General features: G+C 31.8%; 1 protein-coding gene and 1 long non-coding RNA gene across 6 annotated transcripts in view; one reads left to right on the top strand and one right to left on the bottom strand.

Moving 5' to 3' along the window:
• The window catches only part of PHIP (PHIP subunit of CUL4-Ring ligase complex), a 126247-nt gene that overhangs the window by 65436 nt on the left and 41843 nt on the right, over positions 1–18968 (bottom strand). For all 3 annotated transcript variants that reach the window (XM_082729626.1, XM_082729627.1, XM_082729628.1), the window contains exons 8-15: positions 15306–15527; positions 14922–15022; positions 10477–10547; positions 8962–9062; positions 8830–8870; positions 7989–8087; positions 7009–7162; positions 6449–6583 (exon numbers count right to left, since the gene is read on the bottom strand). In XM_082729626.1, coding sequence (XP_082585752.1) covers positions 6449–6583; positions 7009–7162; positions 7989–8087; positions 8830–8870; positions 8962–9062; positions 10477–10547; positions 14922–15022; positions 15306–15527 — 924 coding nt within the window. The remainder of the gene's footprint in view (positions 1–6448; positions 6584–7008; positions 7163–7988; positions 8088–8829; positions 8871–8961; positions 9063–10476; positions 10548–14921; positions 15023–15305; positions 15528–18968) is intronic.
• Positions 1–18968, top strand: part of LOC309864298 — a 62211-nt gene that overhangs the window by 21418 nt on the left and 21825 nt on the right. For 2 of the 3 annotated variants that reach the window (XR_014311442.1, XR_014311443.1), the window contains one exon: positions 12931–13002. This is a non-coding gene — a long non-coding RNA (uncharacterized lncRNA). Of the gene's footprint in view, positions 1–12930; positions 14915–18968 lie in introns of those variants that run through there. The other variant, XR_014311444.1, reaches the window with a different exon arrangement.

Here is an 18968-nt window from a genome sequence, read left to right as displayed (position 1 = left end):
TTAGTTTTAAGCCCTCCACACTGCTCTTTCTTCATGAGGTAAACAGCATTCTACCTGGAAGACTTCAACATCTCCCTTCATTCCTTGCTCCTCTAAGTATTCTGTCTCCAAGTGTTGCCTGGCTATTTCCATACAGGTCGTCCAACACTACATCACAATAAACACATAAAGACAAACTAAAAAAAATCAGTTTTCCTCTGTATCATTCATATTTCCATCAATATTTTTTAATACAACACTCTCCACACATTAATTTAATCAGTTTAATTTCAATTATTAAATCTTCGGTCATAATCCAGCCCTAATCCTTCTATCAGTCACAAAATACCAAGTCAAACACACGTATTTTTCTTTCACAAATCTCCTACCACCCTAGGTAGGATTGTGATTTCACTGATAAAAGTAGTTATTCCCCAACTTACTCAACTTTGTACCTGAAATACTACTGCTGGCAATTAAACTTACTCCCTTGTTTCTAAAATATAAATATAATTTACCAAAAATCCCACTATGTTAACTATTCTTTACACTAACAAGATAACATAAGGCCAATAACAATCCTCCTCAACTTATGCTTTTCATCTAATTACCCACTTTTCAAAAACTATTCCAAACATTCTAAGTTACTCTATGCACGTCTTAACATTTCTTACTTCCTTATTTATAATATTCCTCATACTTATAAAATTAAGTATCTTTCTTACTAACTCAATTTTTTATTTTTCAAGACACAATTTTAGTTCTTCCTCCTCAACAAAACTTATTCTGACCATCTACCCTGAAGGGATCCCTCTATCTTCAGATACAGCAATTAGCCTTTCTCATATGCCATGCTATCATTGCTGGCTAACAACAAGGAACACTTCTCTTTCTTGTGGTCCCCACGTTTGTCCTTATGCACAAAACAGTCAAATATTTGTAACTGAACTGTCTTTCACCTGTATGTTCACATTCTGCATAATTGTACAAACTTCCCTATTTAACTATCAAATCTCAAACACCCTTGTAACTCACAGACCATGTCGAAGAACTACATAAAGTAATTCACTAAATATAATACAGGATTAAAAGATACAGAGACAAACTCACATTCATGGCAGGAAATTTTAAGATATGTTTTTGATATCGAAGGAAAGAAAGAGACAGAATCTAAAGAACCCCCAGAAACCTGAAAGAAAGTCATAGTAACTAGAGTTCATACTCAGAAGACTGAAAGTAATTCCTTACCAAGAGAGGCTGAAACGAGGATGGGAAGCATCAAAAAAATCCTTTTAACATAGAGAGCAGATATATAGCATCTTGTTAGATGATGAGATATAGGGAATGAAAGAGATGGAAGGATGAAAGCAAAACAAGGAAGGAGAGAGAGAGGAAGAGAAAGAGAGAAAGATTTATCTTGAAATCTGGATTCACAAGAGAACACGATATGAGATTACTTATTTTGAGCTTCTCTTTCTGCCTTTCCTAGATATACGCAGCTACAATTGCCTAAAACTAAATTAGAGGTCACACTGAGAACATATTGTCAGAAGTATGCATGTGCAAAAATTCTGAGTGGTGGATTGGCAGCCTCTGCTTGTTTGGAACGTTGCAAGGAGAAATATATTGTTCTGGATTAGTGGACACTGGAACATTTTTAACAAATCTCAAGTGAAAGAAAGGTTAATTATAAAAATAAGGACAATTTTAATAAATAAAAATTGTTATTTGGAATTTACTCATGAAACAACAAAAGTAAAGCAAAACTCAAATTCTGTAAAATTTCTTTCTAGAAGGAGACATTGTACTCTTCAATTAAAATCAAAACCAGACAAGAGGCAACAAACTACAGCTTTGAGTAACATGACAGATACAGAAAGATATGGAAAGAGAGGGAATCATAAACACAGCTAGAATAATAGATACAGAGAAAAAAAAGGGAACAGGAAAGATAAACCAAAAGCAAAAGCGCCAGACACGAGGAAAGCAAATAATGTGGGGTCTATAAATCCTATTCCAAACATTCTTTACTTACTATCTAATAATCAAATGGCCTAGTAACTAAGAAATTTGTAAGTTTCTTTTCAAATTATTATTCATTTAAACCTATAGTTAAAACTTAGCCATCCCATGCTTTAAGGGAAAATGGGCTATAAAACAACTTTGTATTTAAAAACATTTACATTTATATTTAAACTCCCAAACTTGCCTACCTCTTTCAGGGAACTGGAATATTACAAAATCCTTCAAATTCAGTTCAGAGAGTTTGCATACATTTTCAAGTTATTTCTGGGAATAATTTATCTGCCTTTTAACATTTAACTGAAGTTTCAGAGCCTTTAAACTAGAGTTTAGAACAACTCTCAAAGCTGTACTAGGCTTGCTAAACTGTATCTGGATACTTTGGAATATACTTAATATATACTATCTACCTTCAACAAAATACCTAAATATACTTTTATCTTAAATATTTAAGTTATATAAAGACTGTTCAGCTATAACATGAATAACTGACATCATTTTTAGAGGAATGTTGATAAGTAAAGCTTAAGGGCTGGAATTTATATGTGTTTTAAAAAATAATAGAACTGTCTTACCATTATCTTCTCTACAATATTCTCTTTAGTTTCATTCTCTGGTTTATCAAAAGAAGAAGAAGAAGAAGAAGAAGAAGAAGAAAGGCTCAAGGTTTTACCTTATATACATTTCCAGCAAATGCTATGAAAAGTTTATTTTCAGATTATTTTATTTTTAAAGATGAAACAATGGTGAGGAGTGTGCAAGGAACATATATTGTCTATTCCACTTTATACTGTGTTATATCATCTTACTTGTCAAATACTTCTTGTATGTAACAAAAGCAAACCCAACACCTACCCCCCCAACTGCTTTTATCATTCAGATCCTCTATTAAGAGGAAATCTAGCAGTAAAGATAAGCAAAATAACTCCATAACTTTCTCTAGACAATATTACTAGCAAGGTGAGAATCTATTTTGATTTTGAAGTGATATAAATTAGAAGGTTATTATAAGCAAACAAGGAATTAAATCTTTATCGCAATTCTTAATCGCAAACCTTGTTTACAAATTTAGGTGGTCCTAAAATAAAGTGTCATATTTTTTAAAGTATAAGTCAAGATCTGATACAGGAAAAAAAGAATTTGAATATTTACCAGAATGATGAATATCAGTGCAATATTAATATATAAATGTATCATGTTTTAAATGATATATATTTAATAAATTTACCAATAGTTTATTAAAATTCATTTAAAAATTACTGTATATCAAACAAGGGCACTTACAAAATTTAACTTTTCACCACCTGTGAAAGGCTTTTCGATGATACAGAATTCTTGAAAATTTCTAAAATTTCATTTAATTTTTGTAAATGGTAAGAAAAGAACAGTAATATGCTGAGTAACAAAATAATTATTTGTTACAGGATTTTCTTACTTCTTGCAAAGGTATTATGAATTTCAAGTGGGAAATCTAATTATTATAAAAAGAAAAACTGATAGTAAAGCAATATTCTCAAAATATACTTGATAACCTGTATTTCAGAGGACTTATATATCAAATTTTGTTAAAAGCCTTACTTTCTGGCTGATTAATGGGGAATTCATTTATTCATGTTATAAGCTTTGATTTTAAAACTCCTGAAATATTATTACTTAGTCTTAACAATACTTCATCTAAACTTTTACCATTTCTAGTCTAAACAGGGAGTATTCCACTAGAGTTATTCATCCTTAAATCTTCCAACAAACTATAACTAGTCCCTCTACAGAACTTCAAAAAATATTTACTAAGTTGAAGTTATGATTACTAGTACAATTTAACATCAGGGTTTGAATTTGTACTTCTTCAACTTTTATGGTATTTTAGTAACTCAAAAAATTACTTGTTTGCTACACAGAGCCAAAGAGTTTTAACTACTATAACCAAAATTCAACATTCACTAGAGTGGACAGTGAACTTAAGCTTCTACTACCCACTCCAACTGTTTTTATTTTCTTAACAGCAGTGCTGGATGCTTTATCTTCCATCTGTCCATAGATAAAACAAACAACAAAATGAACAAAAAAAGCAAAGAGCAAAAAGTAGGGCACTTAGATAACTTATAAATTAGAGACAGAAAAAAAATCATCAAGCTAAATTTAAGATCTCAAAAGATCTACTCAGAATTAATACCATTATGAAGACATTTTCTCCTGGTAACATATCACTAACTAGGTAGATCTGAAGTTAGCTAGAAAATGGCCAACCATTAACTAGAGTTAGCATTAAGAACTCAGTAACAACAGACAAAAAAATATGGGTTTTAAATCCCAAGTCCCCTGTAACAGCTGTGTGACCTAGGTAAACCTGGGCAAAGCAATTCATCTCTGTACAGTTTCTCCATTCATAAAACCAGTAATAATAAAATCTACCCTGATTATATTACAAAGTTTTCATGAGACCCAAATGAGGTAATACATAGAAGTATTTTGGAAGTCATTAAAAATCTTACAAAAAATTAAAAGGAGATCCTTACTTTAATTAGATAAAGTATAGTTCATTTTCTTGTTTTTTTAAATGCAGGATATATTTTTAGTCCTTTTTAGTCTGTGTTTTGTCTTTCTCAGTCTGAATATTCTATGGATACCATCCAGTTCCACTTACTACATAAAGTTGTTTCTTCTGCCCTTTAGAGCTTTTCTATCTCTTGTTCTTGGAACAAAAAAAAAATATACCTTTATCTAAAACTCTTATTAAAACAACTTTTAAGGCAGTAATGTAACTAATCCCTTAGCTAATTTCAAAGAACATGTAATATGGCTGACTTCTATTCCTGGCTATATCACAAATTTGTGATGATCTAAAAGCAAATCAGTTCAATCTCAATGTATTCCAATTTCTATAATATAAGGTAGAATATTAGTGTGATCAACTTACCTGATAAGGAAAAATTCACCTTTGTAGCTTAAAGGTGAAAGCAGTATTCAAGTATGAGAGAAAATTTTACCTCCACTCTACTAACACACCAATGCCTTTTAAAAATATGAAATTACTTTTAAAAAAAGTCACTAATATATGTATAGGCCACAAAATGTTTTCTTTTGAAGTTATAAAGACAAACTAATAATTTTTTTTAACAGAGATGTCCCAAGGAGCAAACCAGAAACACAAGGATAGAAAAAGAAAGAATTCTTTACCAGCATATTTAAGTATTTGCTTTTAAAAAATCTTCCCTTATATATATATCACTAAGGAAATCCATCTGTCACTAAAAATTGTGCTCCAAATAATTAAATCTTTTTTAAAAAATAAGAGTTTGACAAATTTTTTTTTTACCTTATATACACTAAGATATCCATAGAGACAGCCAACTTAATTCCCTCACTAATGAAAATTCTTCTTACTCCTCCCTCTAACTGATCTTAGTAATTACTTCTTACTACATAGAAGTAACTTTATTACGATTATCACCAAATATAGTATCACTTTCATGAAATTTTTTCACAAACCACTGTATTTCACAAATGACACTCTAAAATTTTTCTTTTGCAAAATAACTGACTATACAAACACTTAATTGTCATGCTTCATAATTCATTAGTAGTGTTTTCTGTAGTGGATTTTTAAGAAAAACTAAAGATGCTGAAATAGAAATACAAGTTTTTCTTCTTTTATTTTGTTGAAAGGTATCCCTGATATATAGGAAATAGATTAAAAAATAGGTGACTGAATAAACAGCAGTATTTGAGGAAAACCTTATACTTCATACAGTAGTTACAGAAACATGGTAACACTGCACAGTAAACTGTATGTGATATTAAACCAGTACAATTCCATATTTAACAAAATATACTAAATATCTGCATAAGAAGCAAAATGTAGAGGGGAAAAGGCTTACACACTATAAATATCTAACATACTATAATTTGAAAAAGGACAAGAATGCCTTTAATTTTAAAATGGCATGAAAATGGGGGCAACTAGCTGGCTCAGCTGGAAGGAGACTCTTGATCTCAGGGTCCTAAGTTTGAGACCCACATGGGTGCAGAGATTACTTAAATAAATAAAACTTTAAAAAACAAAACGGGTGTACTGGAATCAAATTGTTATACAAGAGGACTTCTGAAGTATAATAATGCAATATAATATCTAGGATTTCTTTAACATGGTTTTCCAAAATTTTTTTTATCTATGTTGTATCTTCATACTTGTGAGTTTCTCAAGTACCACTGTTAAAACTATTTTAAAAACCAAATTAGTTATCGCCAGTATAATTGAATTGTAGTATGCAATTTTCTTTTAATTTTAATATCTAAATTAAGTGTATAATACAGAACTCTTTTTGAAACTTAAAGGCAAAATAGTGTCTAAACAAACTCTTAAATGGATTTCCTTTGTGATATGCAGAGTACCTGCAAGTGGTCCCCAAATCTTTAACAGCTATAAAATGAAGAGGCTGATAATTACCATATTGAAATAAGATCGAATTTTGACACCTCTTGCCAGATCCCACACTATCACGTTTCCATCATGACCAGCAGAAAAGAGAACTCTCGGATCGAATGGGTGTGGCTCAAGGACAAATACCTCATCTTCATGACCCTGAAATATTTTTAAAGTGGCACAGAATTACAAATTCAAAAAATGGAAATTCAATCAAAAATCAGTATGGGACTATTTGTAGAATTTGAACTCTAAGAATTATTAAAGTGGCAAAAATTTTCAAATTTATCAACATATAATGAAGCTGAGCTAATACCACCAAGCAAGGCTTCACTATCATTTGGTGAAACCTAAGAATATACTGATACAGCCCTACATACTAAGTAATAGCAAGGATCTAGATTTCCAAGCCAAACCAGTTTAACTACATTTTAAAATTATTTCTAATCTCCCACAAAGACCTATTATCCCTCTAGCAAGATTTCTTAGCTAACTTTTTATAAAAGATTTTATTTCTCAATGAAAAGAGTCCATCCTATAATTAGTTTCATTTTATCAAATAAAAATGAATCTTTTTTTCTCACCATCAGGACATGAATTAGTTGACCGGTGTAAGAGTTCCAAACTTTCAAAGTCATGTTATTAACTGCAGTTATAACTGTATTGTCATGTCGATCCCAAGCTACCATAGTTACTTTCATTTTTGTGATTTTATCTTCTATTCCTTGAAGGTTTTGGCTGAAAAGTGATGGAGGCAGGATTTGTTTACACTATTATTATTTACTAAAATCCTAGTATGGCAAAAACCTAAATGTGTTTTCTTATAATTCACATTTATATTAATTACATGGATAACTATCACTTAACAGGAATTAAGAATAGACTGAATCAACAATGAATGAAGGCAAAAATCACTTCACTGAGTCAGCAAATCCAGGATTTCAGCACTCCTAAGCCCTTAGTAATAGATGATCTTGTGCATGTTATCAATTAACTCCATCTGGATCCAAGAGTTCTGTGCCAGGCTCCTCACTCTCTATCTTTTATTGTGGCTGTTATGCCCTGCTAACTGCTTTGCTCTCCCACCCATGTGAGACTACTACACAAAAATACAAATAGAGTTAACTTATTAAATACTAAAACCAAAGTAACAGTTATAAGGTGAAATATAATTTCTCATGGCTAGAGAAAACCATTAGATACACCGTAACATCCCTATGTGACATACTATATCATTGCTCTTTTGACAGATGAACAATATCGTATGTCCCACTTTCTGAAGTTTTAGCAAACTTTTAAGTATCCTTAGAGTACTATCATCTCCTTAAGAAACTCATCTGAAAAAAAAAAGAAACTCATCTGAAAAAAGTCATTAATGCAGATCTCATGTTTTTGGTAAAAAATAATCTCGTAAATATCCTCATCTCCAACAGCACTAATTATTATAGAAAAGTAATAATTTTAACATGGATTATGACATACAACTTATAGGCTGAGAGTCACATATAGCATACTTTAAATGCTCTACCTTTATCATTGTAATATTTCAAATTTGATCTCTTACCCTGCTGGACGAGTAGCCATATCCAACAAAATGCTCTTCCATTCTCTTCGTTTAAATTGCCAAATACGTGCTGTCCCATCACGACTCCCACTTACAAACCTGTATTAAAGGAAGCCCAACCCCCCAAAAAACCACATGTACTTAAGCAAAATGTGTTTTCCCAGAGATGTTTTTCAAAATACTAAGAGAGAATTCATCTTTACTTAACACAGCATTCTAATACAATAGAGATTATTCTGTCAGATAGTCTCTGTAAAACTAAGAACTTCTGCAACTTTATAGGCTTTTAACATTTTATACACATACATTCTAAGTTGTTTGTCTAGGTGGCTAGGTCTCAAAATAACAGTCGACAGTGATTGAAGGCCACTATTTACTACATTACGAATAGAATTTCCAAAGGAGAAATATTTTCTTTTCAATATTAAAGAACTTAAGTTCTTTTACTCAAGGTACTTAAAGCTTTCTTTCTTTATAAAATAAGAACCTGGGAAAATTTATACAACATCATTTAAGCTTATCACCAATAAATAGTTCTGCTTCAAATATTACATTTTGATATATTTCAAAACTCTACTAAAAGTTTCCCTACACTTTGACATGTACAGAAAATATAAAGGGTGGATAAAGTCCCTATTTTTAAAAGTGGCCAAATAAACTAACATTAATACAAACAAAAACGTTCTCAGGCTATAGTCCCTTTTTTAGTATAACTGGTCAAGACCTTTATTTTAGGTACCTAGTTTACATATAATTCTAATTAAAACCTGACTACAAGAAATGTCTTTATTTGAAAATTTTAAATTGGAATTACATTTACAAACAAAAATATTTATTTTACCTGTTGCTAGTGTTGGAAAACTGGATACTGTCAACTTTGTCCTACATATAAGCAGATAAAAAGAGAACCCTGAATATAAACTATTAGACTCATTTAAATTTTTCCAATTTCATTCTTTTCACCCATACTTACAGTATGGAACTCCAATTCTGATATTTTCTCTGGCTGACCTGATCCAAAAAAATAAACCCGGATAATATGATCTGTGCTTCCTGTGGCCAGAAACATTCCACCTGAGGAGTAATAGCAAACATTTATGAGTAAAACATAATTTCAAAATCTGAAAATTAAATAAAATGCAAGCATTATTACTGTGATTATACACTGATTATTAACATCTTATTCTAATACTATTCATATTTATAAGTATATAACTAAAACTGAATTTAATGAGTTATAAGTTTACAAACACAGCTTTAACTGGAATGAATTTTTCAATGGATTTTAGTAGATTTTCGATAGATTTCTGTAAGAAATCTTACAGAAGATTTCTACTACAAATGACTTTACTAACTGATTACATGATTTTATGTAAAAATCAGCAGTCACCCTCCCTCCCTAGAAAACATGTCTTTTAACTCTGCTTAAGTCCCTCTCTTGCCACATTTCCTACCCGTTAAAATCCTATCAAACTTTTAGGGCCCTATTTCTCCAGTAGGTTGTCTTTGCAACTCTGCCATTGAATGAGCCTGCTATCCTCTGAACTCGTATTATGATTTCGTCTTGTAGCATATACATTTTACTTTGTATTACAGTTATTTATATATGCAATTTACCCTCTCTCCTTGGAATCAATACTCTCCCACAGTGTTGAAAACAGTGCTGTTTATATCTGGTTACAGAGTACTCTGAAATCATGGATAGTGCCTGTAATTGTGTTATTACTAAAAGGAAAACTGTCTTCATGGCAGTAGCAGTGCCAATCTAGAGGTTAGAAATTAAACATGTTTGGATATTAATATGGCAAAAACAGATTTATGTCATTAGTTTGTAATCACCTGTTCACATACTACTACTATCCACAACTATGAATTGAAAAGGTAAGTAAAACTGGAGGTATATGTAGAAGGAACTGGTACTAGAAACACTAGGTATTAAATCTATTGATGTTTCATTACATCTTCTCATCATTTCAAATATTCAAATTATAATTTGTTTAAGAAGACATCCATTTAAAACACTACTGCATGAACTCAAAACATAATTGGGGGCATCAGCATTGCTATATAGTTGTATTTTAAAAAGCAAAAAAGAATTTGCAGCAAAATAATAAAGATTTACAAATAGCAATCAAATTTCACTTGGCTACAGGCTATTTCAAAACTCCATGAAAATATAAAACATATCTAAAATACCTTCCTTTCAGTGAGATAACTTTTTTCTATTCTTTAACAGAGTCAATTCTGAAATTCTTCTTCTCTCCTACCAGAGTATTACAGTCTCAAAGAAAATTCTTAGTCATGTGAATACAAAAAATAACTCTAGCCAAGTTCAAATATTTCTAAATTAATTTATGACCATTCCCTGGCATATGTATTGAATATGATTTATATTACAACAGCAAATATTTTTCCAAAACTTTATGTGTTCCCCCTAAAAGTTTTCTAATGTAACTCAAAGTGGAAGATTAGGGAGAGAAAAGCTTACCAGCACTAAAAGAAGAACAGATCATTTGAACTCCAGGCCGAGGGCGCTCTGTAAATTTAGCAGGTCTCGGACTAAAAAACAAAAAATAAACAATTAACAATATCCCCAAAGGGATCAGCAAGACCAAAAATGAGCTGTTTCAAAAAATAATTACAGAAAGACAGAATTAAATAAAAAGCAACAGATGGCTCCCTTCCTAAAACAAGTTGGAAATCATTATGTGTCATAATCAGACGATTTTATGGCAACTCTATAGATTTTGTAGGAGCTCCTGATTACACAATGATCCACACATGAAACACTCTCAAAGCCACTGTCACACCAGACACGTCACACTTACTTCTAGTCAAATTTAACAGGTTCTCAGTTTCTCATACAGTACAACAGTAATGCACAAATACATTAGAAAGTAAGTCATTTATAAACACGAACACACTAGCAAAATAGATGCTGCATCTTGTAGCATATGTATACCATCAGGTTGAGGTAATAAAAAATTTTTCAATATTAGTCACTGTTAATTAAACATTTCCCTCTGTTTATCATCTGATGTGATGAAATACGTCTTTTAAGACTCCAGAAAGAATCTTACATTCATCTTAGTGAAAATCTGAAGACTATTTCAATCTTATGTCAACTGTAATGCTCATTTAAAATAGTCATCTAAAGAAAATAGTTATTTACACTCAAATATATTTACAATAATTGTATAAGAGTGTTAACAGATGTCTTATATTTACACTAGTGATATTAAATGTTTGTTACACTCAATGATACTAAAGAAAAATTATAGATTTTACAACACCATACCAGCTCCAATAAATATACAATATATCTGTAATGTTTCAATACAGTGGTTTTATTTAAAGTCCTACTTAACATATATTTTGACTTAGTTTTTCTCAGGTTATCTGGGGAGAAAATTCAAAAAATAATTACAGCCTCAACCAAAGTGCACTGCGTAACTTCTACAAACCATAGCAACTGAATAGAGAGTGGTTTCAGTTCTGTGATCATACAAGGAAAAAAAACTACAAAATATTTATGATCTATCAGTTATATATTTGGAGCAAGAACAATCTTTCTTACTGATACAGAACACAACAGAAGTATTTGTTAAAAATTCTTAATTACTTTATAAATAGATTTTTTAAAAAGATTTATTTATTTGAGAGAGAGAAAGAGAGAGAGAGAGTCCCAGCTATGGAGACCAATGTGGAACTGGATCTCAGGACCCCAAGATCATGACCTTAGCTGAAAGCAAGAGCTGGTCACTTAACTAAGCCACCCATGTGCCCCATACATAAAATTTTTAACATGAAATAACAACTTTTCTTAGTCATAGGATCTGACATAAATGAGCATGAATAGAGAGTTTGGAAAAAGAGAAAGTTATTAAAACATTCTCACAACCTAAACAATTATTCACAGTAAGATTAAAGTAACTCTAATTTCAGTAAATTAATCTGAAATTATAAAGGCAACTAAATGCACTACTTTAATATCTTATGGATTCTATTTCTAATTTTTTACTAGTTTCTGGCACAACTATTCATCTAAGTGTTAAGCAACCATTTCGTTGAAACTCAGAATATTCAAATAATCATAGAGACTGTCATTTTAAATGGACTTTAATATTTTTAAAGGGACAGGTACAAATAATTTATTTTTTAAAATCACATTTGAGGAAATATTTTAAGATGAGGCCTTGGATTCAGACTCTCTGAAATGAATGGAGTTCAATTTCCAGCTGTGTCACTTACCAGGTGTATGACCTCAGGCAAGTTAACATTTCTGTACCTCAGTCAGTAAAATGGGAGTAAAAACAAAACAAAATCTTAAGAGTCACTGAGATAACTAAATGAATTTAATCCACACAGAGTGCTTAGTACTGTGCCCAGCACACTCAATAAGTATTAGTATGATTAGTTATGATTAGTATTTTAATTTACTTCAACCAGTCCTAGACAATCCATCAATGAATAATCACTTTTAATTTGGAACAGCATTGAGAGGGGGTTCCAACAGTGTACTTTCAGTATCCACCTCAGTTTTCTCTCCCATCTGTCCCGAAGACAGTATTTATATACCTTCTTCATATGGTTGTCATAAAGAGTAACGAGATGACAAATGTAAAGTGCTTAGGACAAGCGTGGCAGACTAGGTGCTTAATAAAATCTTGTAATTATTATTATCATCTGTGTATTTTAGGATTCCCATTCTCCCCCATATCTAATCTAAATATGCCTGTACAGCTTTCTCCAATCAGAGATCTCTTCAGCCAGTTTCCGAGTCACCCAGCCACTCCTATTTCTCATCTACAAAGCGGCATCTTTATTAGTGGGAGTTATTACCATATACATAAACACTACATAAAAGCAAATTTATCAAGAGATTTGGGTTTCCAAAACAGGTTTCATTTACTAACAGAACTGATTTTCTCAATTAATGCAGACTGGGTTGCTGAAGGCACCTCCCCATCAAATTACATAGAAGCATTACAGCTGAATACAATTTCTGCCTTTGGTGAGTAATTAAAACCCATATGACAGTCATAATCTACTCCGGCCAAAATTTTTGGCAGCTATCACCCATGAGTAAAAATGGAAAAGAAAATAGGTGCCCCACAGCCTATAAGTAGGAAAAAATTACTCCTTTGTGGGTAACTTTAGATTAAAAGCTTTTAAGGACAATTTTAACAACAAATAGAAAGAATACTACCTCTAAATAACCAGAAAAAAACTGGTATGTCCAAACATAGGAGGATCATGAAGCAAAGTATGGAATAACAATTCAGTGGAACATAATGCAGCCATTAAAATTATTATAAATAACTATGATAAACTGTTAAGGAAAAAACTAGCAGAAAATTATATATACTTCTCTACTTACTTTTACATTAAAAAACATATTTATGTTAAAAATGTGGTTAGGGTAGTTGGTTAATGGGTGAATCGACGTAAAGGTTCTGAAAAAAAATCATTTATATGGAATAATTCACTTCTCAAGAATCCAGATAAATATTATTGTACTTAGCAATGTAATGCTCAAGAAGCACAAAGTCAGAGTTTAATTTTGTAAAAACATATTTGTTCCTATACTAATTTGAAGACTGTTAGTCACGTTTTTCTTCTCTACAAAAACAAAACACGAAAAGACAATGGTATCCCAATCTGGTCCATTAGGAGGCAAAGAATACTCCAAGGAAAACAATAATTAACTGTTGCTATTATCCATACACATCAGTAAAATATTTAAACTTTTATCTAAATGTCTACAGAAAATCTTTAATATTTTAAATATTAAGAATGCAACTAAAATGAAATCAACCTGCTTTCTCCAAGGAACCACATCTTTGATCAGAATCCTTTTTGCAAATGAAGTAGTTTTGTTACTCTAGCTGCCAAGGCCTCCTAATGCCCTGCACTCTCCAGAAATGTTAATATTCACAAAGCTTAAATAAATGCTACTGTTTTGAAGTAATAAAGACTTTCACAAATTACTCGACTTGGGTTGATAATTTATACAGAAGTCAGATAGAATTACTAAGATATACCTTCTAATCTGAATTATATTCTACCATGAGAACACAGAGATGAACATTCTGACACTGCATAACCGGATGTACCACTTCTCCATTCACTGACTGTCTCTGAGGCAAAGCATAGCATTTTATCTCCCTACTACACCCACTTGGGAGGTGGCATGGCATAGACAGCATGGGACCAACAGGCAGGGAAGTATTGTTTTAATGCTAGCCTTGCCAATTTTTTAAAACTGTTTTAACTATGGGAAAGTCTTTTAACCTTTCTTGTCTCATTGTCCTTAATCAAAAAATAATAATGTTTAGCCAACCTGTTTTAATAAATCGAGATTACTAAAACAAGAGAAAGCACAAATGCAAGATGTTATTGTGGGATTGGGGGAAAGACACATCTAACTATCTTGATGTAATTTAGTGAAAATGTAATCAATTGGTTTTCCTAAGTTTCCTGAGATCTATAATAAAATCTAAAATTTACAGAAGTAATGACAGAAATAATTGCAATTCTTCTAAAGAACAGCCTTTGCCACTCTTAAGATTATGTTCTCAGTACCAGAAAGAGCTATTGAGATGAAACTATGCCACACACAGAAAGGAGTGGTAATAAAACAAGTATGTTCTGAAGGAAACAGTTAAGGCTAGCAAAAAGAAGGCCCCCCTAAAAAAGAAAAAACAACAGCAAACAAACATGTTACATGTTAACATAAGAAACTTTCTTTGAAGCATGAAAAAAAGCGGGCATGGGGGGGACGGGACATGAAAATCAAACAGGTCAGTGAATGCATTTTTGTTACTTACTCGAGGAGAATAAATAAATTTTCTATTACTGACTACTTTATACTACTGGAATTTTAACCATTAAATTAAACAATTTATTCTATGAAATAAAAGAGCAACTGACTTTATTTTAAGGGTTCCAGCATCCCACAGCCAAAAACAAATAGTGCCATCTGCCCCAGTAGAAGACAGATATCTCTTTGAGCCACTGCACAATGGAGAGAACTGAAAAACAAATGAAGAAAAAAAAATCTTTGTAAGAGTGACATAATCCAAAAAATAAACCCACTTTTTACCAAATAAATAGCAACTATAAAAAACAGAGTTAGAAAACATCCAGAATTGATGAAGGTATTAACTACGATGTTTTTTGAAGTCCATATATTTAAAAAGCAAGAAAAAAATATTTCTTTCTTCATTTTACTTGGCTTTATTACAAGGGATTACAAAAGTTACTTAAAATATAAAATTATAATCAAAAGGAATTTACAGGGATTAAAACAATTACCTGCAGTGACGTTATAGATGCACTGTGGCCCTGAAGAACAGCCAACGGTGCACACGTTCGAAGACACCAGACTCGGATCATTTTATCACAACTTCCAGCTGCTATCATGGTATTCTCATAGTTTACAGCCATGTCTGATATTTCAGCTGCATGTCCTCTTAAAGTAGCTAATAATCTCCCATCATCTGTTGCCCAGATTTTCACAAGACAGTCATCAGAACCCTTAAAATAAAAATGTGTATTAATGGAATTAACTCTATAAATTTGTATTCAAATTCTGAACAGGCATAAGAAACTGTATCTGCATTGTCCACTTCCCAACAATTACATTTTTAAATACTAAAATGTGAAATACTTGTTTCAGGAATTTTGCTCTATACAAGGCTATTAAATTATTCACATAAAAAAATGCATGTGTGTCCACCAATCTAACAGGAGAAGTAGGATGTTAATAATGTTTATCTATGACTCCCTATCCAGCAGCCATGGTGACCTCTTATCCCGGATCTTGTAAAAGAACTTGAACTTCTGAAGTAATAGACCAAAATTATAATAGAACAAAAGTAGTATACAATAGTGACTAATCCTATGTTACTATGTTATACAGAAATGAAAGCAAGCTAATTTGGGGCTTTTTCTCCTAGGAAGCTAAAAACTATATACGAATTTCCCATCAGTGATCTTCAGCTAAATATATTACATATAAAATCACTAAAGCCAGTTTTCAAAAAAAAAAAATATATGTATGAAGTCAATAAAAATACCTAAATTATACGTTTACACTGCTATAGTAGCATAAGCTCAGAAAGAAATTGTAAAAGATAAAATGGTTTTCTATGAATACCTATATTTACAAATAAACATTTCAATTTCACATAATCAAAAAGAGATCAGAACTTCTAGGCTCTATTATTTTTTCCTTTTCTAATTTTCCATATTCATTTTGTAGCTCTAAATTAATACTCTTTTACCAAACTCTCAATATTTTCTCCTATTGTTCATTATTTGAAAGGTTTTAAATACATAAAGAAGTAGGGAACAGTGTCACTAGCCTCATACATCCATTTCCCAGATTCAAACTTATCAACAGGCTTCAAGGGTGGCATGTTACAACCTTCCAATCTAAATCTTAAAAACTTAACAAAAATTCTTAAACCTGACATTAGAAAGAAGATTCACAAAAACATGATACAGATGTGTTACTGCCTTCATACTAATGATACAACATATAAATGATCACACCATTAACAGAATATGTGTATCCTAAATCAGATTCTGCCAGCACCACCTAGAAGACTTTCAATTAACTCATGTGCCTCTAACTGAGGTTTGAAGCAAATGAAGTGGATTATCAACCACTAAAGACTAGTGATAAAACTTTGGTAAATTATCTACATTAAAATATGGTATTCTTACCACATTTATGTAATCTCAGGCTTTTTATCCATAGAACAAAGTTGTTAAATTGGATGATCCCTAAGGTTCCTTCTATCTTTAAAACTCAGTTACCCATGTACTCATTTATTCATCTGCTTTGAGATTAAATATGTGCTGAACACTAGAGATACAAAGATGAGATGCTAAGACACAGTATTCCTGTCCTCAGGAAGCAAAGCAGAAGAGTATAAATGCAATAACATGTCCAAAGTGCTATACTATTAATCAGAAGAGATCCAAACCAGGAAGCAGTGTGTTTGTCCTGAAAGGTGGAGAAACAGGATCTGGATCTGGAGGAGAATCCAGAAGCAGTGATGCCTAAACACTGTCTTCTGCATGAAGAGGCAATGTAGTTTAGTAGCCTTGAGAAGAGACTGCAGCAGGATCAAATGTCTCAGTTCATAACCTATCAGGACCACTTTCTACATGTTTAATGTTGGGCAAATTACCTGTTTCCTAGGCCTCCAATGTCTTTTCTATACCTATCTCCTAAGGTTGCTGCAAAAACATTGCAGTGTCTGGCAATAATAGCTATGGACTACTACCACTGCTTTGTTGGTGGTTCTTACTTTTACTTTAGCAATATTCTTACTATTTTAAAAAGAGCAAAAACATCCCATATGGCAATTAGAGGGAAAAATTTGATCAAAGGCATGAAAATGTGAATATGAGCACTGCAGTAGTCTGTATGTTAACTCAGTGTGAAGCAAAGGCATGAGGATGAAGTCAGGGAAAGACTGTGAAGGACCTTTTATGGTATACCAATAAATGATGTTTTATAATGGGGATCACTTAAGATTACAATCAGTATCAGGATCAGATTTATGTTTTCCAAAGATACTGTTGGCGTAAGTGTGAATTAGGATAGAAAGTCAAAGGCCATCTGAAAGTTGTTGAAGTAGTACAGGTAGGAGAGAATGAATGATATAATTGAAATTATTACAGAAGAAGAGAAAGAGCAAAAGATACGGACACAATAGCTGTTTGGGGAATTAAAGTGATGAGGATTATATCATGGCTATCTGTAGAAAGTGAAAAAGGAACTGTAGCAGGCCATGACTTCCAGAAAGCTGGTCGGCCTACCACTTGGCACACAGGAATTGTATTAGGCATTTGATGAATAAAAACAGACCTTAAAGCATTTATTTATTAAATTCATTTATTCAACTCCTTCTTAAATTCCACAAATTAAATCAATTTATTCACTTTATCTTCTAAAAATTAAGGCAATATTTGGCTCTGATCTAAATTCACAACAAAAACAAGGGTGCCTGGATGGCTCAGTCAGTAGAGGATGTGACTCTTGATTCTGGGGTTTTGAGTTTGGGCCCCAAGTTGGGGACAGAGATTACTTTAAAAACAAACAAATAAATAAATAAATAAATCATAAACTCACAACAAAAATAAAATTTTCAATATGCTAATACTGGTAGAATATATGAAAAAGTAAAATCATGACATCTCATCATGCTCCACAATACTGATAAAATTCATTCTGTTGTTATGTATTTGAACAAGAATTTACTTTATATTCTATTATAGAAGGTGTTTCATGTATTTTTCACGTTAACAAAAATAAAACCAAAAACCAAACACCTTTTTGACCAAAATGCCAGCTTTTAATGAAGAGTAGTAACAACCAATAATCTAACACCAGCATTCAGTGACTTTTCACCAAGTAAAATCTAACAAGAAGTCCCATTATATTTGTATTGACTTTATTACTTAGTAATCTCATCAATTTAATATAGTTTAGTATATTTTTTCTCTATTTAGCCAAGTGCTAAAATAAAACAACACTATGCACATTTTCCCTAACTGTGCATTATTCCAACTGACCCTTCTTCCATTCAACTGCAGGAGAGAAATCTTTGACCTTTTAGGGAAATTTTTCTTCACTGTTCTCTTCTATGACCTATAAAGTAATACCCAGTCCCTACCCTTACTCCTACTCCCCTGAGCTCCTGGCAGAATTTCAAACAGAACTCAAAAGCATCCTTTGACAATTTCTATTTCATGCATCACTTACTTATGATCACAAATTTATTTTTATGGGAATGTGAAACTAAAGACGATCTGACAGATTCAACTAAGTTCTTTTAAAATGACTATCAGAAATATAAATACAGTATAATTGAAGAGGACTGCACAAGAAAAATTAAATTTACTGGGAAAACATTTTTAGAGCACTATACACATATTGAAATTGAATGTGGAAGGATTATT

This window comes from Mustela nivalis, assembly GCF_964662115.1.
Source record: "Mustela nivalis genome assembly, chromosome: 5".
In the NCBI taxonomy this organism is placed as follows: Eukaryota; Metazoa; Chordata; class Mammalia; order Carnivora; family Mustelidae; genus Mustela; species Mustela nivalis.
Note: the sequence above shows the minus strand (reverse complement) of the source record. Positions and strands in the feature narration are given on the sequence as shown.